This window comes from Mandrillus leucophaeus, unplaced genomic scaffold (assembly GCF_000951045.1).
Source record: "Mandrillus leucophaeus isolate KB7577 unplaced genomic scaffold, Mleu.le_1.0 Scaffold386, whole genome shotgun sequence".
Classification (NCBI taxonomy): Eukaryota; Metazoa; Chordata; class Mammalia; order Primates; family Cercopithecidae; genus Mandrillus; species Mandrillus leucophaeus.
Window position 1 is genome coordinate 1,397,036 of NW_012104098.1, and position 23,143 is coordinate 1,420,178.

Sequence of the window (23,143 nt, forward strand, 5' to 3'; positions counted from 1 at the left end):
CAATCCAAACATGAGAGATGAGTAAAAATTGCATAAATCAGGCAGGATACAGAAAATGTATATTCAGGGAGAAGAAGAGACTTGGAGATACAAAAGATAATTAACAGCTTCTCTGATGTTGAATGTAACTGCAGTTTAAGGAGTGGTAGGAAGTGAAGCTTCTGAATTAGTAGGTTGTGATGCAAAGACGGAGTCTTCTCTGCTAATCTAGTGTTTGAATTTCATTGTGTAACTGATGGGGGGCCACTAGGGTAACCAAATTTGTTATTAATGAGGTAGTCAAATCAAGAAAAATGTCTCCAATGAGGATACATGATAAATGCCTACCTCAGTCAGGGGGTAGGGTATGAGGAGAGACTGGAAATGAGAATGCCAAGAAAAAGATGAAAAGGCAACAGCAAGAGAAGAGAACAAGGTGAAATATTGAAGACATATTTAGGAGGTAGAATAAAATGTTCTTAGAAAAGTTGATTGAGTTTGAGGAAAAAGGAGGAATATCATGACTCACACTTTTGGAAATAATGATAATAATTGAGTTTTATGAAAGATAATTTATATAATTATTTAATTGGGTTTGATGAGCTTATTTATTTAATTGGGATTTAGGGCAGATTATTTATCTTATTTAATTAGGTTTTACGGCAGATTATCTTGTTCAGTATTATCTTTATGTTGCTTTTTCAAGTCTATTCAGCTTGAAGAAAAAACTTTAAAATCAAACTATGTTATTACCTGTTTTACCGCAACCTAAAGATGAGAATGAAAGTGCAAAGCAGAAGGATAGCCAGCTTAAAATCTATATATACTGTTAGGTTTATGCTTTGAATTGTTGGAGAAAGGGAGGTTCTTTTTCACTGAGTATAGAGGCATTATTGGGCACCCCCAAACTTTGGAGTAAGCTTTTTTGACTTATTTCCATTGGGTGACATCATTCAGTGAACATCCATTGAATATTATATCTCTCTTGTATCATAAAAGGTATTAGAGACACAAATACAACAGAATGCAACCCCTGAGGTTATTTACCAGCTATTGGAAGATAGACCAGTAAAACAACAATTATAGTACTATGTGATAAGCATTATGGAGATAGAGAGGACATACCTAAATCAGCAGGACATCCAAGAGGAATTTCCCACGAAATTTATGTTTGAGCTTAGTTTTGAAAAGCAAAAATGTGAACTAATAAATGGAGAAGGGTGTTTCCTGAAGAAAGAACAACATGTGTGAACAGCTACCAATGTAGCATCTAAAACACTTGGGTTACCTCCATGTGTGTTTGTAAAGAGATGTGGTAGGGAGGAGTAGAGGCAGAAGTCTGGGTGAAAGGAAGAAATCTAGGATTTTCCACAGATGACCAGCATAGCTGATGGGGTAAATAGTAGTGTCATTCACTGATATGGTAATTAGGAAAATAGAAGACAGAAAGGTAAATGGAGATTTTACTTCTTATACTATATTCTCTTATGTCCCTATGAAATAGCCAAGTAAAACTGTCTAGGAAGAAGTTAAATATATAGATCTCAAGCTCTTGAGAGGGGTCTGAGTAGTAAACAAAGATGCAGGATCCATCATAATTTATGTAGTGGCCCAACATAGTAGTTTTTAATAAGGCAGTACGGATAAGTACAGAGTGAGACATCAAGAAGGCCAAGAACACACTAGCAGGAAAAAAATTTCATGAAGATGAGTAAGAGCAGAGTAGGGACATGGAAAGAGTGATTTCACAGAAGCCAAAGCAAGTGTCAGCACTGCCAAATCCTGTCAAGAAAATAACTAAGATAACTGTAAAGTTTTTTTTTAGATCGGGTAACATGGAGAAAATTTGCAACAATATAGAAGACATCTGTTGTTTTTGCCTGCCTGACATCCCTTCCTCCTTCTCTTGATAACAAGAGTGCCCATTTACCTTTAGAGAACTTTCCTGTTGCATGTAGCTGTGGTGGGACCCTCAGTCCAGGTACTCTGCCCTCTCCTGCCCAGGGGCTAGACATGTGACCTCAGACGCTCTTCCTGGAATTTGAATTTGGGTGAACTGTTTGGTTTTTCAAAAGGATACATTGGGAATACACCTATGGTTTTGCCTTTATGGTTATCAATGTGATGAAACAGTGATCTAATGGAATTATGTTTTTATCTTTGTTATAACCTCATATATAAGGTCAAAGAGGATGTTTGGTTATGAAGTTTGTTCAAACAGGGGAAGTTACCTTATTGGTATATTTTTAGCCCAGATTAATGTCTGTGTGATTAATGCATTATTGAGATATCTACGGAATTTGTTTTATGTTTCTAGCAACATATACACAGAAATATTTTGATGAGTTGCACCGAAATATTTTGATGAGTTGTACCCAGATCCGTGAAGCAAAAAAAATCAGATTGGTTACATAATTAAGGAAAAATATATCAGGTCTTTACCCAATGGCAGACCTTACAAATATGTCTGACTGGTTTATAAAAAGTCAATGCCCAAAATACCTCTACAAAGAATAGTATAGCATAATGGTTGAGCCAGGCTCTGGATCCAGACTCCTAGTAGTAATAACATTCTCTACTAACCAGATGTAAACCCTGAGGAAATTACTTAACATCTATGGGTCTTTGTGTTCTCATCTGTACAGTGAAGATGGTATTACACCTATTTCATGGGGTTTCTGGATGAATTAAATTAATTATTAAATGCAAAGCCTTAAAACAGCACACAGCACATAGTATACGTCAGTTATTAGTATTGCCGATGTGGTAGAAACAAGATCAATTTTTGACATGAAAAGGGCTATTGTAAAGTAGAAATTAGATCAGAACTCTGCCAAAGTCATCATTTTCAGTTCACATGAGCTTCATTGAACTGGGGACAAATCATCTGAATTGAGGTGGATGTGGTGTGGGACAGTTCCCACACCCGGGTTTCGTTTTGAATGTTAAATGCGTTCAAGTATGAAAATTCAGGGTGAAACTTAGCACAAAACTGCCAGGTTTTGGACTACTCATTTCAGAACAAATTAGCATATTCAATTTCGGGGGCAAACCCGTTAACCAGTTTTGCTAGTTTTTTAGCAAAATTTACAACAACATTTTTTTTCTTTCCAAATTCTTTCAGTTTGGATCTTGGTCTCTGACATATTTTCATCTTTGGTCCATACTTGGACTGCTTTTTAGTTTTATAGTTACTTCTAATAATGTAGTAAGTGTTTGAAAATCTACCATCCAAACAAAAAGTTAAGATTTTGACCATAATTTGTATCTTATTACCTGGTTCTCCACCACACCACCACCACTGTGCCATCCTTCTGACTCCCCTTATGTGAATTGTGTGGTCATCCTTGAATGTTTTTGAAATTCTTTGCTTTTTTGTTGACTCTTTGGCTTTTGTGTAACTTTTTTAGTTGTTACTAAAAGAGAATATAATGTTTTATACATAATATCTTGGGACATACTTTTTCAATGTGATAACATCATTAATTATATATTGTAGACAATGATGTGTTTCCTTGTTCCTCAGTCTCACCTTGGAAATTTTTCTCCAAATTAACATCAAATGATTGCACAATCCCTTGCTATTCATAGCCAGAGGACTTCTTATTAAATGTAGATTACAGTTCAATTTTTCTGACCCATCTATAGGTTAATCAAAACTTGGATGGAATGTTGATTTCTTTAAACATGTCCAAATCATGAAAACATTTTTTCACACTATGTTTCACTTTTTCAAAATTAGCAACCTATTGGTTATTAAATACGTCAACTGAATTGTGCACTCGGTTTTCCTAACTTTCATCTCTTGCTTTCTCACTTATTTTTGTGTCTGCCAAGAGGATCCCCTTATAAATGAGAAGACATTTTTTGTACACAGTGGGACTATCTTATACAAATGAAAGGATCAGAGTAAATCATTTTTACAGTGCATACTGAACAAGTAAAATTATTCTGAGAAATGAAAGCTTTAGATTTCCAAACAGTGCTGGCACAAATGCAACTGGAGAAAGCAACAATAATAAAGAACAAGTAATAAGTTATGTTCTTTCCTGAGAACACTGTTTTTAATCAACTGATTTGCTGTGTCTGAGTTGTTACCCTATCTTTAATTAAACATCCTTGGGTGGTATTTCTACTCAAAAAACAACTGTTGTAAGTTCTTTGCACTATGAATGTCAGTGTCTAAGGGCTAACATATTAGCCCGTAGCAACTTGGACAAATGGGATGAATAGGGAACAGCATTGGAGAGTGTATGTCAAATGAATTAGGGCAGTAGTTTAGTGAGCCAATGTGCCAATTTGGAAATGGATTCTTCTTCCTGCTGAAGAGCTCTTTTTAAAATAAATTACAATCATAAAGCTGCCACAGTTTACTGTGCATAGACATGTTCAGAATTGGCTCTCCTTCATGGGGGCTGCTTGGTACAGGTATTTAAGCTACTGCCAATAAGGCTAACAGCCTATCAAATAGAAAATATGCTGCAGGAAAATACATGGGTTAAGAAAAATAGTTAAATATCATGCTGTTATTTTGTATGTCTGTCTAAGCTTTTCTCTAAAACAAGTTGACTTGTTTTTAAATTGTTTTTAAAAAATAAACTCTAAAAGCCTTGAAAATAATGCAGTCTTAAAAGTAGTATTGATTTTAGTCAATGCTAAAAACACTTTCAGGGGAATAAGATGAGAAACCACATGAACAAGTTTGCCACCAATAGTGGCAACAGTGTATGTCATGGATTTAAGAGAGACTCAAATAAAAATAAATCCTCTGGTGTATATGTGTGTGTGCAGATTTAAAGAGTATACTTTCACACTACAAGGTATTCTTTCTACTTGCTTCTATTCAAGCATACTAGCTGTTATAACACATATTGAGATGGCAAATCCAGCTTTGTATCATCCAAAATGTTGAAGAAATTATCAGATTGCGTTTTTCTATGGTTTTGTATAGTACCTCCTATGGAAGATTGTAAGGAACAAGAGCCTATTATGGACAACAATATTTCTCTGGTGCCTTTTGAGAGACCTGCTGTCATAGAGAAGCTCACGGGGAATATGGGAAAACGTAAAAGCTCCACTCCACAAAAGTTTGTGGGTAAGCATTACAAATGTTTTTGTTTCTTTGCAAGGCGATTTTAATAGGAAAAGGCAAGTTCCCATGTATTAGAAATATATATGGTGTGTTTCAGTTCATGAAATAAATACCCATCTCTTTTCTCCATTATTCTTTTCTACTCTCTGCCACTCTGTGTGCACCACACTTACACCAACACACACAAACACACAAAAAGAAATAAAGACTGATAGTGGTCACCACTCAAAATGTGATGATATATAAAGTGAAATCACATGTAAAATAGAAAGTATTAATTTGTTTAAAAAATAATCATACAGAAGAGAAATGGTCCAGCCTGTTGGCCACTTTTGTAATCTGTTTTAAAATTTTCATTAGTGCCAGTTTTTAACTTTTTTTTTTTATAACCTGTTAACATTTATGCCTAATGTTCCATTATTGGAAAGCTAAGCATGTGGGAGTTATTTATATCCCACTGCTCAAGGTCATCACCAAGGTCTGATTGCAAAAATTAAAAAAAATTCAACCTCAGGCATAAATGGGTTAATTATTTTAGTATTTTGTCTGGAACAAAGATAATTTTTCTTTTTTTTTCCCCAAAATTCTGTATTGGAAAAATAATGCAGCAACCTACATTCAAGATGTTTCATGTTTGGATCTTTATTTTATATTTTGATCTTTGTTTTTTCATCCAGCCTATGATTTTGAACTGAAAAGATTAAATATCATATATTTAGACTTTCCCTTTTCATTTCCAAACCCTTAGATATTCTTTGATACGCCCAATGTTGGCATCATTCTGAATGCATGCTGTAAGTCATAGAGTGTCTCTGAGGATACAAAAAGCATGGACTTTTTAAAAGAAATATGAATAATAGAGATTCAATGAAAAGAATTGTTAAAGAATTGTTATTCATTGTATATATAATATATCTATTCTTGCAGGCTTAATGTAGGATAAAAATATTCAAACAGATTCTCACATTCTAGTGTCATCATTGTGGGACATCCTGATTAAATGGTGATTGAGAGAAAAATCTTTGCTTTGGTTATTTCAGGAAGGAGAGACTAACACAATTCCATTACTTCAATAAACACTTAAAGAAGGTTTCCTTTTAATCTGAAATTGAAGAACTAACACATCACCAAAATAGTACTCTAAGACTAGCTGGAGGGATTTATTGAGAACTCATTGAAAGATGGCCGAAGGGCGACTGTAAAGGCCATAGTTTATACTATGTCAGTTGAAGCCCCTGAGTTATACACAAAGGACTGCCTCAGGCTTTAGGTAACTTTTCTTTCTGTTCTTGTGGGTAACTATGAAGAAAAAAGAAATAAACAGCCAGTTTACTTATTTTTAATATTGATTTTTTTGATGGATGTCATTAAATGTTTAAATCTAACTAGACTCTAGTGTAGTTGGAAAAATATAAAATATATTATTATTCTTTCTGTCTTCTGAATTTATGTAGTCTACTCTTTGTAACATTTTTGTCATGTTTCCTGACTTAGAGATGTTACTCTCAATTTTATTTCACTGCATTCCTTAGAAAAGACGGACAGATTTTTAGAAAATTACATTATGATTCTAAAATATATATATTATATTTTTTAATTAAGAATTTGAGAGCATATTTTTCTTTATTTGGATTCTGTCCTAGTAATATATAACAAACAGTAGCCACAGTTATTACTTCTATTATTGTTCTTGCAACAAAAAATTTCATCATTCCACACTTATTATAAATTACCTTCTTCATGTGCCTCAGTTAAATACTATTCTTTGACCTTATCAAATTCTCCAGACTAATGATCCCTGAACTTCCTGCATATCTACTTGTCTCTCCCTCTCTTTTCTTATTCAGCTTAGATTCCATGGTTCATCACATCTACATCTCTCTTGCCAATATTCTTGCCTTTCTTGCTTTGTTGGCTGATCTGTCATCCCCTTCTCCTGGTGAAACCCCACTATCTTGTAAAGCTGACTGGGCATCCTTTCCATACTTGTATCTCACTAGATGTGCACCCCAGCCTGCACATCTGGTACTTTTGGAGAAAATTCCACAGGCTGATGAGTTGGCATCAATATAGATAAATGAATAACTGATCCCAAATATCAGCTGGCCCATCCATGCTATGGAGCAGCACTCCTTTAATCCATCCCTGAACAATCATCTCTCCTACTCTCCACCATGACACTGCCAACCTTCTCTACTGTCTGCAACATGCTGTCTCACTCCTTGGTGATCCTGTATCTATGTTCACAGGGGATAAAATCACTGGAAATGATTTCAACATAATATTATCAATTCTGTAGGATTGTATACATCCATGTAAATACTTTTATCCTTTTTCCTTATTTCAATGAAAGAACTATCCCTCTTTCTTATTAAAGTTCATTCCTCCTCTTGTCATAGGAATTCTCCTATCCTGGCCCCCCAGATACCTCACACTATTATTTTTCCTCTTTCTCACTTACATTTTTAACCTCTCCCCTCTATTAGCCATTTCCTATCAGCATTTAATACAATAAATTCTCATAATTTAAAAAAATCTTCCTTTAAGCCCCGTCTCCTTCCAGGTACACCTATAGTCTCCTTTTCTTCAAAGATGAAATTGTTGAAAGAATCTCTGTGCTTATTGTATATGATTTTTTTCCTACTCATTTCCAAGTCCATGCAACCTGTTTTTATTTTCCACACTCCATTGAAATTATTCTCATTGAGGTCACAACTAGCTTCTGTAGTGCCAAATCCAGTAGACTCTTTTAAGACAGTGTCTTACACAGCTCCTAGAGAGTGTCTGCCACTATTGAATAGTCAATTCCTTTGGAAACACACTCTTTTCTTGTTTTTTATAACACTGTTCTCTCTCTCTGACTGTGCTCAGTATTCCTTATAGACTTATCCTTAACAGCTGTACAAGTTGGGAAAAGTCCAAATGGAGGCCCCCATTCATATGCCTAAATATTTTTATATTATTAATCTAACTGTAAAACTTATTTTCTACCCTTCCAACTTGACTAAGTTCAAATAAATATGCAATTCTCAGATTTCTTGTAGCTCTACACTACACCTTGGCAGCATGAGCAGAACCACGCACTGGCTTACAGCTAGGCTGCTCTCTTAGACCCACTGCTAGTTCCCTCCATTACCAAAAGGGGTCTCACACACACACGTGTATGGACACCCCAGTCTGCACATCCAGGTTCTTTCTACATTGTACATAAAGACCAGTGCCTTGGCCATCAGGCCTAGGTGTGTACTTACCAGTAGCACAGTTGGTATGAAGTATTATGGACCCTATGAAGAGGACTGTGTAGACCCTAGAAGCAGGCTCAGAACCATTTGGTCAAGGAATTCTGGGGTCTGAGTGAGCTTCAGATCAGCACATTCCCTTGGCCCTACAAGCTCTTCATTTCCTGAGAAGGGCCCAGGGCTCCCTAAACATGGGGCCCAGTGCAAACCCCACTTTCCCTGATCTATGAATAGGCAGAAAAATCTTTGTGTTATTCCAGGTTCTATTTTTGATCCATCCCCTTCACACTCTACCTGGGTGATATCAGTTATTTCCTTGGCTTCAGAAGTTGCTTTCTGTCAACCAATGACTCATTTCTACATCTCCAGCTCAGGTCTGTCTTCTGAATTTGAGACTAAATCTTACTGGACATGACTATTACTCATAGTCCTCCCCAAACTGAATTCATCATCTTTTCTATCTCATTGTCATCCACTAAATTTCCTAGGCCAGAAACCTGGGCCAGAAACCTACAGCAACAATTTCCTAAACCCCTTTGCTAAATTAATACTTTCAGGGCACTTCCCTGTTTATCCCCTTCAATCTGTATTCCTTTAGGGAAATATTCAATTTTTTAGCATATTTAGCGTTATATTATCTAACTTGTCTTTCTCACTTGTTTCCACTCTCAGCCTTATTGAAGTATAAGTAATTCCTCATTTATAAGCCATGCCCTCTTGTCTCTGATCCTTTCTACCAGCTGCTCCACCTCATGTTTCTTCACTCGGCTAATGTTTACAATCACATTCTTGTCCTTGATTCCATTTCCTTCAAGAAGTCTTTCTTTAGTCCTCTAGTATGTGCTAAATATTCCTCTTATTTGACCTCATCACACATATCACACTATGTCATAAATGATCCTTAAATTACTATTGTTCCTTCCAAACTGTAAACTCTTTGAGAATATAGATCAGGTTTGTCTAGCTTAACTTTGAAATGTTTGCCATTGCATGTATTTTAAGTTGAGTGCCATGAAATATTTCTCCTCATTTTATCTTTCCGTTTTTATTACTCTAATCATTACACTGATCTCACTTAGGGGCCATTTCTTCAAATCTGAAATAATGCTATCTACTTTAGTGTGTTTTTCTAGAATGCAAGCCTGTAGATCAACATTTTTCCATCAAAATTACAAGTTAAGCATCCATCCACAACAACATATTAACCATTTATAGGAAACTCACATATGTTTTTAAGAAGCATTTATCTGTAAGATTTACCTATAAAAGTAACTGGTAAATAGAGACCACATTGTCTTATGGACAGAATTTTTAAAAGATGAAATATTCTGTTCAAAACCAGCAATATGTGGCTAAAAATCAAAACTGCTTTTCCTGTTGCAAGCACCAAAACTCTTTTATAGTTATCAGTCAGACATTATGTTGATGTATAATATTGGAGTAAAATTATATTTGTTAAGGTGTATATTTAAGGAAAAACTACAAACATACTTCAATCAAGAAAAGGTATGGGAAGATAGCAATGGGTGTACATACCAGCACCATCACATACACATGTCTAAATAAGAAAGAATGATATAAAAATGAATATCAATTTCAAGAAGCAAAACAATGAAACAAGATTTTCCAAGTTTATAAGCAAATACTTTTTGAAATAACTCCTAATTTTATTTTTAAATAACCCTAAATTTCATTCATTTGTATTAGGTGGTACAACTTTTAAAAGTATTTTAATAATGACTTTTAAAAAATCTCCAGAATGACATATATGGATTATATATATTTTTTCTAAAATAGTGGCTGAATCAAACAACTTAACCCTACACAACAGTGAGGTGCCATCTGTTATAACAAGATCACTCTCACTTTTATGCAAAATCAATCATAATCTCTGACTTATTTTTACTGGGTATTTATTCTTCCTCCTATTCTCCTTGAGCTCTGTTCAAGTGAGAATTTTAAAAGAAAATGAAAATATAATAGACTCAATTATCTCTTTCAGACTAAATGCATTCTCATGACGGCATCAGAACAAATGCAAAGGGCTTATGAAATTTTTATTGCTTTTATATTTTTTCATGTCAAGAATATTTGTGGCCGGATCCAGTGGCTCATGCTTGTAATCGTAACCCTTTGGGAGGCCAAAGTGGGCAGATTACTTGAGGCCAGGAGTTCTAGGCAAGCCTGGCTAACATGGCAAAACCCTATCTCTACTAAAAATACAAACATTAGGCAGATATGGGGGTGCATGCCTGTAATTCCAGCTACTCGGGTGGCTGAGGCGTGAAATCCCTTGAACTGGGGAGGAGGAGGTTGCAGTGAGCAGAGATCACACCACTGCACTTTGGCCTGGGCAACAGAGTGAGACTCTGTCTCAAAAAAAAAAAAAAAAAAAAGTGTGAGCATCAGCAGAATTGCTCAAATACTTGAGCATAATTTGGTAATATATACCAAATTATGAAAAATGGAGGCAATCAGTCAACTTTGTACCCTTTCATATTTTTAATCTGATACTAATTTTTTTTTTTTTTTTTTTTTAACTTCTTTCACCTCCCATTCCCTTCCAGGGGAAAAGCTCATGCGATTCAGCTACCCAGATATTCACTTTGATATGAACTTAACATATGAGAAGGAGGCTGAGCTGATGCAGTCTCATATGATGGACCAAGCCATCAACAATGCAATCACCTACCTTGGAGCTGAGGCCCTTCACCCTCTGATGCAGCACCCACCAAGCACAATCGCTGAAGTGGCCCCGGTTATAAGCTCAGCTTATTCTCAGGTCTATCATCCAAATAGGATAGAAAGACCCATTAGCAGGGAAACTGCTGATAGTCATGAAAACAACATGGATGGCCCCATCTCTCTCATCAGACCAAAGAGTCGACCCCAGGAAAGAGAGGCCTCTCCCAGCAATAGCTGCCTGGATTCCACTGACTCAGAAAGCAGCCATGATGACCACCAGTCCTACCAAGGAAACCCTGCCTTAAATCCCAAGAGGAAACAAAGCCCAGCTTACATGAAGGAGGATGTCAAAGCTTTGGATACTACCAAGGCTCCTAAGGGCTCTCTGAAGGACATCTACAAGGTCTTCAATGGAGAAGGAGAACAGATTAGGGCCTTCAAGTGTGAGCACTGCCGAGTCCTTTTCCTAGACCATGTCATGTACACCATTCACATGGGTTGCCATGGCTACCGGGACCCACTGGAATGCAACATCTGTGGCTACAGAAGCCAGGACCGTTATGAGTTTTCATCACACATTGTTCGAGGGGAGCACACATTCCACTAGGCCTTTTCATTCCAAAGGGGACCCCTATGAAGTAAAGAACTGCACATGAAGAAATACTGCACTTACAATCCCACCTTCCCTCAGATGTTGACATACCTTTTATTTTTTTTTAATATTATTACTGTCGATAATTCTTATTTTATGGATGCAGTGTCATTTGCTCTGCCTAATTATGATGAGGAAGAAACAGAAGAGAGAAGGGATGGAAATATTGTTTCTTTATCACTGGCTTGTTTATTTTGTGGGAATTTAAAAGCAGTCCATTTCTACTAAGGCAGATCATGCTTTGAAAAAATCACTTGATTCATAAAGATTTGTCACCTAAGAGATTCTGATTTGCCACTGATATTCAGGATTATGATGGAAGACAGGAAAGTTTAGAGTTTTCTGGGTAGGACTTTGGTGGTTTAAAATGGTATAAGTAACTTTATTCTTGAAAGAAGAATGTGTTTCAAACTGTAAACCAATTTTTTGTTCTTCAGATATCATGGAACACAAAACACATTGTTATTTTCAGTGATAACTCCTAAGATGAGCTGAGTTGTTGTTGTGGGTTCTATGTTTACTTCCCCTATGGAATTTATAATTCAATATGTTTTACACTGTACCATATAGCAAAACTTTTCAACTACAGGTAGTTAAGGGCCACCTACAATACATCTGAGGTCCTGTGATCTTATTTTTCTAAACGTAAGCACTGTTTTTCCATAGTTTTGATGAGTGGCATTTTATAGACACCCTGGCAGCCTTACTTTTAACACCTTTAATGAATAGTATTTTTATGTAGTCTTCAGAATAACATATGGTCTAAGAGTGGATAAAAGGCAGTCAGTAATTTTTGGGAGGGACTTCTACTTTCGTAAATTTGTTTGAGAGGTTTTCTTTTAAAGTTGTAATGTGATGGCAGCATAGTATATGTATTTGTTTCTAAAAGTATGCTTACGATTGTCACTTTATCAGCATTTGATCAGTGTTAACCAGTCAGCAGAAAAATATAATTATGCTAACAGTAGGGGGAGAAAACCCACTTAGAAATCCATTTTCTGGTATTTCTCTTTTCACTAGTTTTTTTCAAGATGTGACCTCCCAGTGTTCTGTCCCTAGTTCATTCATCTTTTACTCTTCGAGTAGAAGGTCTTAAAAGTCTTGCTGTTGGCTATTTCTTTCAAAATCTCCTCAGAGCAATTGCTAATTTGACCTGAATCTGGTAACTTGAACGCTGCAAGGTTATAGAACTAGGGCTATTTATTTTAGTGTTTCTTCAGTAGTATTTACTACTCTTGCTGCAAAAAGGGAATGGGACTTCTTTGTAACCTGTACATTGGACAACAGAGAAAAGACACAAAAAAATAAGAAAGTTTACTTTTACCCTTCTCGGAGTCTAGAATGTGACAGAACCCCCAAAGGAAGGTCCTGCACATTTTTCTGTTTCCAAAACATTTAACTCTGTAAGTCCTTGTCAGAAATGAATCTCAATCCCTTAGTATGGAATTCCCCTTACATGGCATAGGTTGCCATATTTCATGTGCAGAATTTGATTTCGTTTATGTGGGTGCTCTGTTTTTTCTTTGCAGTCCAACCACATTAGAGGGGAGGAACCGAGTGATATTGATTCAAGTCATTTTAGGGGGACATACTTGGAAGGCAGAACTTACTGCTTCTGTTTGGGGAGGACAGGCCTGACTGTGACTGGATTATCTGATAACCATTTGTGAATACTGAAATTCTGTTAAGCAGTAACTGATAACTACTCTAAAAGATCATTAAATAGGATGCTGAAATTATGTATCTTAATACAGTGTGGTATGAGAATTACCACGTCAAGAGAATTGTGGACATAAGCAAGTTTGGCCCCAATACTGCTCTTAACTCATTTTCCAGCTTACCATTTGCTATTTAAATGGTAAGCACCAGCTAAGCACTTCTAAGCACTAACAAAGCTAGAACTAGGCAAAAATTGTTAGAACTCAGCCCTCTTCTACCAGTCCCTATCATAATTATTTTTGGGAAAATGTCCAAAGTGCCCCTTTAAATCTAAGGGAATGCACCAAAACAGAGATATATAGAATGTCAACCATTTCATTTTTTTTTTCTGCATGCCTTGGTACATTGTGAACATACAACCTATTCAAAGTTAAAGCATGTTTTTGAGACTCTCTCACCCGCCCACTGCCAACCATTCCTGAATAATAAAATAATAATTGGAATGGCATTTTTTTTCCTTTTGGATGAGGTAAATAATTTTAAGGTTCACAATTTTGTCTTTTACTGCAATTTAAGGAAACATTTGGATGTCAGTCAATATGTTTATAATTTTGGCTGCGTGCAAATCTCTGCTGGCATTGTCTATGAATTTTCTTCCTGCTTTTTTTTTTTTCCAATATATGAACAATCATGTATCTACCTGCCCCGGGATGGAACTGAATTTAGGTGGACCCTAAACAGTTGTGTAGTTCCCTGATGAAGACAGTGCTAGGCACTTACCTTTTCTGATTTCATCTTTTTGGGAATCTGTTTTACTGAAGGTAGTTAGTAGCTGGGAGTGCATTTGCTACAAGCATGTACTTGTATTTTCCTAGCTTCGTGAGGAACAGAAAGAGGTGGATATGGCTCAAGGTGTGGCAGGGACAAATGAGGACAAGGTCAATTCAAATTTGTGGGTCAGAAAGAATTTTTGTGGACATAGTGTTTTTGGAGAAACTCTGGATGGTTATATTTGCATGCCTTCACAAAAGGAAATACGCAAGGTTGTAGCATCTAAATATAAATATAAGAGTCAGACACCAAATAAATCAAGTTTTACATAACAGTTGTATGCCCAGTTTATTTAGGTGAGATTTCACATTACAGAAACTATTTGAGGAGCATGAAAATGGGTTATCTTCTGTATTTCCCAGTTTGGCAAAAGTTCAGAATTTCATCACGTTGCTTTGCCCTAATTTTGCCCAGAATTTTGTCTTAGCCTCTCTCTAATAGTGATGAATCATGCATAAAAAGCCATTCTAATTGGACCTTTTTAAGACAGGGAAAGGGACCAGTAGGCAGATTGGAAGACATTTCAAGTCATTGAAATATTCCACTGAGATTTCCTAAAGGGACAAAATTGGGAAAATAAGAAACTACGACTTAGATTTGGCTACATAGTAGAAAGTATCTCCCCTACATACGTATGTATGAATCATAGGGTATATGTGTGTGTGTATTACACACACATTCTTTTAAAGAGAATTCATGGAAAAAAAGCAGTTGGAGTGATCAGACTTATTGCGAAAACATACAGAGAATTTAAATGACAGTTAATACTAAGAAATTAGGTGGGTTTAGTTTATCAGGTTGTAATAGGAATCACTAAAGAAGTTACTAGTGTGTCTTTAGGACCAGTGGCAACTCTTAAATAAAACTTTGGGTCCTTATTATCTACCTACAGAACAAAGTGAAACAAACAATGATTAAGCTGATTTGATGTAAATTCAAAGATATTTAATGTAAAGTTTTTTGGAATAGGAAGAAAATACAGAAAATAAATATTATCAACAGTTACCTATTAGCAAATAGAGAAAGACAAGAATAGTTTAGTGAGTCCAGTATTTTGTTTTTGTAGTTTTTATCTCGGTTGTACAACTCACAAAACCCTGCAGTCTTTGGTATTTTATAAATGTTTAACAAAATTTACATCAGATTAAGGCATTTAGATGAAAATTATGTTCTCACTATCTTCCAAATTTTATTTCATCCTATCTCCAAAATGATTTCTTAGGGTAGAAAAGGAGCAGAAGGGGCTGTGAAAATACAAACAAAAAACTGTGTACCCCTAGTTTCAGGCAGAACTTAAACTGTCAGAGGTACTAGCTACATGATTTGTTTTTGAACTTTGGATTGTTCACGTCCAAAAATGGATAAATTACATTTGTGTTTATCATCAATTATATTTTATATATTATTTTAATAAATACTATCTGAATAAGACTATTCTAAACCAGAAAATTCCCCAAATCCAAAAGAAAAAAAAAATGTGGGAGGTGGTGAAATTGAAGTTTGTATATATGAAAGTTATCTTAGAAATATTTTTAATTCTCCAGTTTCTGCAAAATAATTAAAATATACAGTAACTGGCCTCCTAAATCCTGAATTTAATGTATTGAATACTTATTTTCTTTATGTTGGTGCCTTTTTAAAATGCATTGAGAGTGTTGGTTAGCTGTCGCAGCTCTACAATACTTTTAATATGCATTTTTAAAAATCACTTAAAATTGAGCACTGTATAATCATCCCTGTGTTTTTAGGGCAAATCTTTAGAGCAATTTCTAATAGAGAAATTTTCAGCTCAGCTGTTAAAAGGAAAACGAAATTTTGAAACTAGACTTTAATAATACCTTTTTAGTTTCATAGTATTTCTGAATATGATTACAAGATTATGCAGGTAAAATATAGAGTGAAACTTTACCTGTGAATTGAATTATAATTTGTTTTTTGTTTTGTTTTTAAGGAAGAATAAGTCCTGTATCAAACAAGAATTTATTAGATAATTTTTTGGTCAATAAAATACAGTGTTGATTTGGATTTTCATCTCCAGACTAGTATTGTTCTAGTCTTGGAATCTGTATTTTCTAATCTGTTAGAAAAGAGATTGACAATTGATGGAATAATGTGAAAAAGCAGGTAGTTAATTCTCCTTGAACAAAGCAAAACTGAACAGTCATATCACATTGCTATTCTCCAAAGCATAATTTCAAATGGTTTCATACCATGGTTGTGTATTACTTGCAATGGGCGTGTTAGGATATGACAGCTTTTTAAAAAAATGAGCTGCTGGTTATACAAAACAAATGGCATATGACCAAGAAGCTGTGATATGCTAGTGTTTCTTTTTATCATAGTGTATTACTAGGCCAAATAATGACACCTTGAATATTTTTACATTTATTGCAGAAACCTTAAACTTTGGAATTTCCATAAGGTTTTTATGTAATATTCTATTTCTAGCTTTTTAGTTTTATCTTGCTGTACTGTAAGTTTGAGGATATTTTTCACATGCACTCTTAGGAATAAGTTCATAATTCTGTTTATGGGGCTTTCCTCCCATAATACTGCGTTTGTATATTTTCTGTATAAATGTGTTGTGTATTAACCTTTGTCCCATACAGAGAGTGGTACAAGAATGACTAGTTTTCTAATATGTCCTTTTTATTGTGAACACAATATAAAATCTAGAGGCCCTCTGCTAAGCCACATAAAGTACAGCATATAACTTCGTATAGGTACAAATAAGCAAGTTTGCAGTGAATTGGGCCTTCAAATTACCTCAAATGACACACAGTAAGAAAAGCTTCTTGAGCAGGTGGAGGTCACTGAGTCCCCTACTATGCACTTACCAAGATTTTACTTACTTTAATTTACTGGAAATGGATTTTTTTTAAAAAAATGAGTACACTGTAACAAGGGAAGGGATCTGGGTTTTGTTGTTGTTTTATTCTTGTTTTTTAACGGAGCTCAAATTCTGAAACTGTGATTTAAAAATTTTTGACAGTGAACCATTCTGATTTTAAGCATAACTCCCTTCCCTTTCTGTGTAACAAAGGTCTCTCTGTTATCTCTTAATTTTTGTCACATCTCCCCCAGCCTCTTTCTTTGTCCATCTCCCTTCTGTTATTGTCTATGGATGTCTTTACCTCTCTGTTCTCCTAAAAGTTTGAAGATTAGATCAACTCTTATTTCTAGTTCATTGGTAATTTAATCTTAATTTTTTTGTTCGTGATTTTTGTTGGTTGTATAATCTGCTGACGTATTTTTATACTCAAGTGTAGTTTTCTATTAAAAAGAAAAGTGGTTGGATTAAAAATAGGAAGCTATATAACCCTCATGTTACTTTCACTTTCAAATATTGGGTACCTAAAACATTACTTCAGAGATTATGTAATCCTGTTATAGTCTGTTTGCTTTCCTTTATTGTTGGATTTTACATTCTGATTTGGCTTTCCTCCAAAAAATGTATATCGTGAAAGACTAGACAGTTATTTGCAAGTGTTTAGAAAGGTGTTAAAAATGTAAAGCAAAGAGTCTTAACTTTCTCCTAATTGGGAGAAAAATGCTTTAACATTACTATAATAATATTCCAGGTTTGGAGGGGGTCTCCAGGCCCCATATTTGCTGTTAATAGTTGGACCTTTTAGACCATGTGTTATTTGCAATCCCAGAATGATTGCTTCTGCTATTAGTTAAAAAGATACTATTCTTTTCTTTCTGTACAAGTGCAATACTCCCCTTGAAGTCTTAAAAACTATGGTGATTTTGTTTTTTCTTTTCTGACCTATTCTTCTTTTAGCTAATGGCAAAAAGAAACTCATAAAAGTCATAGTATGTTAAAGGACACAACAAGCAAAGAGGAAAACACTCCACAATCAAAAGATTACAGAATGTGGAAATCACTAGTCTGATCTCATGGTATCTTTATTTAGGCTAAATTTCCATGGAAATTAGTAATCTTTTGCTTGAAAAATGTGTCCTAAAGTTGAACTTTTTACAGATTGAACCTTCTTAGACCCTCGCCCAATGCTCTAAATTAAGAACCTAATACTTAATATTTTTATTTCACTTCTCTCCTTTTAGAAATAAACTTTTAAACAAAAGCAAAGCACTTAGCTGAGTTTTAAACACTTACATATCACCTATTGGAGAAAAATTTTTAAAAAATATTTGGAGCAGTCCTGTTTTCATACAAATTTAAGTAAGAAGTATTTTTCTTATACGTATTTATATGTAGTGTGCTAATTTTCTTTTTTTATACCTGTGTCCCTGTAGTTAAACTGCTGTAATATAAATACATGTTTTTTTAAAAGATAACATTTCTTTGGCATTTCTTTTAAAGGCAGTTACTGCATTTCTGCATTTGTACAGTATGTGTCTTGGCCGTTTTAGATATTTTTTCTTTAACAATACCAAAGGTAATTAGACTATTTTAAAGACTAATTGCTTGACAGTTTCTAGGATATTTTGTGTTTTAGAAACAAAAAAAAAAATAGGTCAAACCAGTAAACCTCATTTTTTTTCAAACTAATAATTTGGGGAAATAAAAACTATTGTTTAAAAAAGAAATATATATATATATATATAAATATATATGTAAAGTTAAAATTCCAGACCTTGTACGTCAGGTTTGCTAAGTGTAATGTAGTTTTTTTAAGGCTCAAATACCATACCTCAGAAAATGAGGTTTACTATGGAAATACTGAAACAGTCTTTGCAGCTGTGTGACAAGTCACTCTACTACATACTGATTTGGAGACCTCCGCTAAACACTTTTATCACTGCAGACTAAAATGTGGGACTTGTATTTTCTTTGTTTTTAATGCACACACATACATGTTCTGTGCATGTATGTGGTTACTGTGTATATGTGTATGAGTGTTGTATATGCATGTGTGAGTGTGTGTCTGTATGTGTGTACAACTAAAGAAGCTGCAGAAACTTTGTAATACTTTGTGAAAAGGATTATATTATAAAGGTTTGTACTGTCTGAGTGCACAGCTACTGGAATAAATTTAGGGAATCTCAGGAACAAGCATATAATTTGTCCAAGATTTATTTCTTCTCAGAAGTGTAAGTGCAGTTTTTAATTCTGTATATTATTTAATATTTTACCAATAAAATAAACTTCTGACATAAAAAGTTTGCTATAAAAACTTTCTGGTGAAAATTCTGTACGCAAACATGTCTTCCAAATACAGAAGACTAAACTGTTGACTATACCAGGCTTAAATTACCATTCCCATTGTGTATTTGTCACACTTCCGGTTCCAGAGGTTTGGATACATGTGATATCCACAAGCTACATCTCAATCATTAGTCACCTCCATCATTGCTACGTAGTCCACCAGAGCAGAGAACAAAGTATTACATGATTTGTTAAGAATGACATCTCTGCTCTTTAGACAGCTTTCATACGTCTCTTATTTCACTTTTAAAACAAATAGAGGAGTGTACATCAGAGCCCATCCCCTTTGTGTAGAAGAAAATAGACCTGAGGAAAGAAAATTGTGACTTACTCCAAAGCACATAGTAGTGCACTTAAATTACACAAGAGGTCTGAGTGCTCTGATATGGTCAATAACACTACTAGAATAACACTACTGCTATAGAAACCAGCATTTCTTAGAAGTCAGACAAAAATAAAATTAAGAAGTCATAGCAATTATTCAATCACACTGGCAAAAACTGTTTGCCAGTTCTGCTTCCTGATGTACATTCACTACGTGAGTCACACATATCTCTTTGTTTCTTAGATTTTACAAATGTAATTTATCTTTTGCCATGAGAAATTTGTTCTGTTATAAACATCTTCATAACCAGAAATGCAAAAGGGCATATATGACTGCAAATTCATTTTATTGAGTGTTAGCTATCCACTATCCTTCAGGCCAATTTGAACTCCACCATCACATTTGAGATAGCTGTTAGAGTTTTTCCTCATTGATACATATTTATAGAATTTCATGGATACTTACACATTCCCCAATAATTTCACTTCCACGTGTCACACAGAATGAAAAATACCACAAATTCAAATAAAAATTTCCTGCCTTGACTGTATCATAATTCAAAATACTAAGCTAATTTGGGCAGGGGAGGATGTAAAGAAGTGAAATAGCAAAGCAAAAAGAAGAAAAACTTACCAAATCATCCTCCAGTATTAAGTTTATAAAGGATTCCTTCAAGATCAGCAAGGAATATCAAATCCCCCTGGTGTATTATATCAACAGGAGCCAAATGAAAAGGATTTCTTGAAATATGTGCCATATGCTCTTGACTTTTCAATTGCAATATGGTCAGAGAAATTATAAATAATTTAAATCTTGATATGATTGTAAGACTTTTTATCAGCATGCTCAAGCCAGAAGACTGTTCTTGGGGTGTGAACCACATGGTGAAAGGATTTCATCTAGCATTTTAGCAACCCTCCCTCCTGCTATTAGGGGGTTCCAAATGGACCCGTTAAACTTCCAGGAAAATCCCCTTTTTCGTTAATACCCTTACTGAAATTTCCCAGTGTGTTTATTTAACTTCACTAGAGGTTCCAACGAAGGTAACAATTGGTGAATTTGAATTTTCCTTCTTTTCTCCTGTTTGGCACTATACCCAAGGGAGATTTCAATAAAATAGCCTAACTGGCAAATGGGAGAAATCAACAAAGAGGACAAAGTTATTTGGACATCCATTATCCCATATAAAAATGGGTAAAACCTGGGGGAGATCCTGGAAAATAAAGATGTGTTCAGTCTGAGAAATATTAATGTGTTAACCTTTTTCTTCTTGCTCTTATTGCTGCTTTATAATCCTAAACTGTCTTCGATCAGACCAAGTGCTTCTAACTTGAAATTTGCCAGGCAAAGGACAAATCCCTCAAAGCAGTACAAACGGATACTGCCCATATTGGTGTTGAGTTGTTTGTTCTAGAAATCCTTAGAAGAGCTGCATGAACCTGATCATCAAACCAAATGGAATGTCTGTGAAGAAGCAAGAGGAAGAACCAAAGGTAAAAGAGAAGTAACTTAAGAGTATTTGTGTTGGATTTCATGGGGCCTTTGGTAAGCCTGTGATGAAAGAGGGAGGAGTCACTGTGTTGTCATTTCACCTTACCAGATGGAGTTAGGATCAGAATCAGCTGCCTCCACCGGGAATACTTAGTGAAAACCTTTCATTGGGAAGTAGGAGAATTTAGCTAAGAGGGAATGGCAACAGAGTTCATACTGTATCAATGCCCTAGGCCCACTTATTGGTTCTGGTTTTGTGGACATAAAAGCTTAAAAGACTTTGATCAATATCTATCTGTTCTCCTTGACCCTGTCACAATTCTAATTACTCTAAATAAAACACAATATTTTTCAATGTGAGAAATTTAAAGCAACCACAATATGTGAGTTTTAACCATACCCCTTTTTACAAGTACTTTGCAAATGAGCACGAGTGTTCCTGACTTTATCTAATTCACTCTCAAAATGCTCATGGAAAGTGTAGGGTATCTGATACTTTATCTTCATTTTATTGGCAAGGAAACAGATTCAGGTTGGTTGTGATTTTGTTCACAAGCACCCCAATCAGTGAAAATGCTAAAACTAGACTCTAATTCCATATATACTTAGTTTAGTGTTTTAATTTCTAAACCAGTTTATCCACCATTTGATTGATAAACCCAATTAATAAGAGAATCAGCAGGCATACTTTAAAAGTAATGTTTTGTTTTTCTAATTTTTAAATAGAGTTATCCCAAATGAACTCACTGGCATAGTCATTAGGACTGAGAAATATAGTATTAAGTAGCAAGGCAAAAATCATTTGAAATTAAAATACTGTTGCAGAAATTTTTTAAATGAATAAATTATCCTAGCTTGGTCTTCTAAAGACCCCTTTGTGACCCAATTTAAATAAATGTGGGCTTTTGATTACTTACTAAATTTCCTTCAGAGTTCATGGAATTCTTTGCCGTTTTCTAAATCACTATATCTCATCCCTATACTCATTTTCCTTAGTTCTTTCATTGCAGAATGTACTTTCCAATATTTATACTTTGTTTTTTGCCTTCTCTTCATTTGAAAACCTTCACCTGACTCATCATTAAATCTATGAATTTATCAGTACTGGAAGTTTATCAGTACTGTCAGTGATATCCTAGTGTTTTCAGTGATATCATTGTCATTATGTCTTCCAAATTCAATGAGCAGCCTGGAGATGGTGCTTATTCTTCTTAGGTGCTAAAACCTATATACTAAGTTATCTCTTTACTGTTAATTCTGTAATATAGAGCAATATCAAGATTCGCCCTCAACCCCAACTCTGTTCATTGTGAAATGAGTGATATATTTATGGTAAAATCCAACCTTATGTTGTCTGTCCTTAGGAATGAGACATGTACTACCATTTGGTCAAAGCCAAGACAAGTTTCCTCAGTCTTCAAGGGATGGTTGCTGTAGTAACACCTAGCATTATGTTCTCCTTGTCTTACTTCTCCAATGTAAGTAAATAACATTTTTTTGGCCTTCAAACAGTCTATTCTTTGTCTCCCTGCTTCTCCTCACCCCACCCCTCTACACAGCCCCTCCCCACTCCACCTCCCTTCACTGTTTGTTTGTTTATTTGTTTCAGATTGTAATGCATATATATTACTATCATTTGATAACACTCAAGAGGAAAAAAAGTGGGACAGCAAATGACTCATGTTTTTCCAAGCTCTTAGCCAAATTACTTTTTAGTCATCCTAACAAATGGGAGTTTGGCTATACCATAACACTAATACGTTTTCCAAGCTGCAAGTAGAAGCCCAGAGTCTGCTGCTTTCTTCTTTAATGTCTTGACAAGTCTGATTATAGCTAAGAAAGTGATCACTTGATCACATAACAAGCATGAGAAAAATTCTGCTGCAGGCAAGGGTAAAGGAAATAATATATTCTTTATTTGCCTTGAAAAATTCAAGTAGCTTTCTTGGGTCTTTAATATATGAAATGGGTCATCACCTAATTCTTTTGAAAAAAAGATGAGCTCTGTATTAGA

At 34.9% G+C, this 23,143-nt stretch overlaps 1 protein-coding gene across 2 annotated transcripts in view; it reads left to right on the top strand.

Moving 5' to 3' along the window:
* IKZF2 (IKAROS family zinc finger 2 (Helios)) overlaps positions 1 to 19,281 on the top strand; it is a 165,778-nt gene extending 146,497 nt beyond the window's left edge. For both annotated transcript variants that reach the window (XM_011990876.1, XM_011990875.1), the window contains 2 exons: positions 4,931 to 5,074; positions 10,878 to 19,281. In XM_011990876.1, the coding sequence (XP_011846266.1) occupies positions 4,931 to 5,074; positions 10,878 to 11,602 (869 nt within the window). In that variant the 3' untranslated portion in view covers positions 11,603 to 19,281. The remainder of the gene's footprint in view (positions 1 to 4,930; positions 5,075 to 10,877) is intronic.
* Positions 19,282 to 23,143: the final 3,862 nt, after the last annotated feature.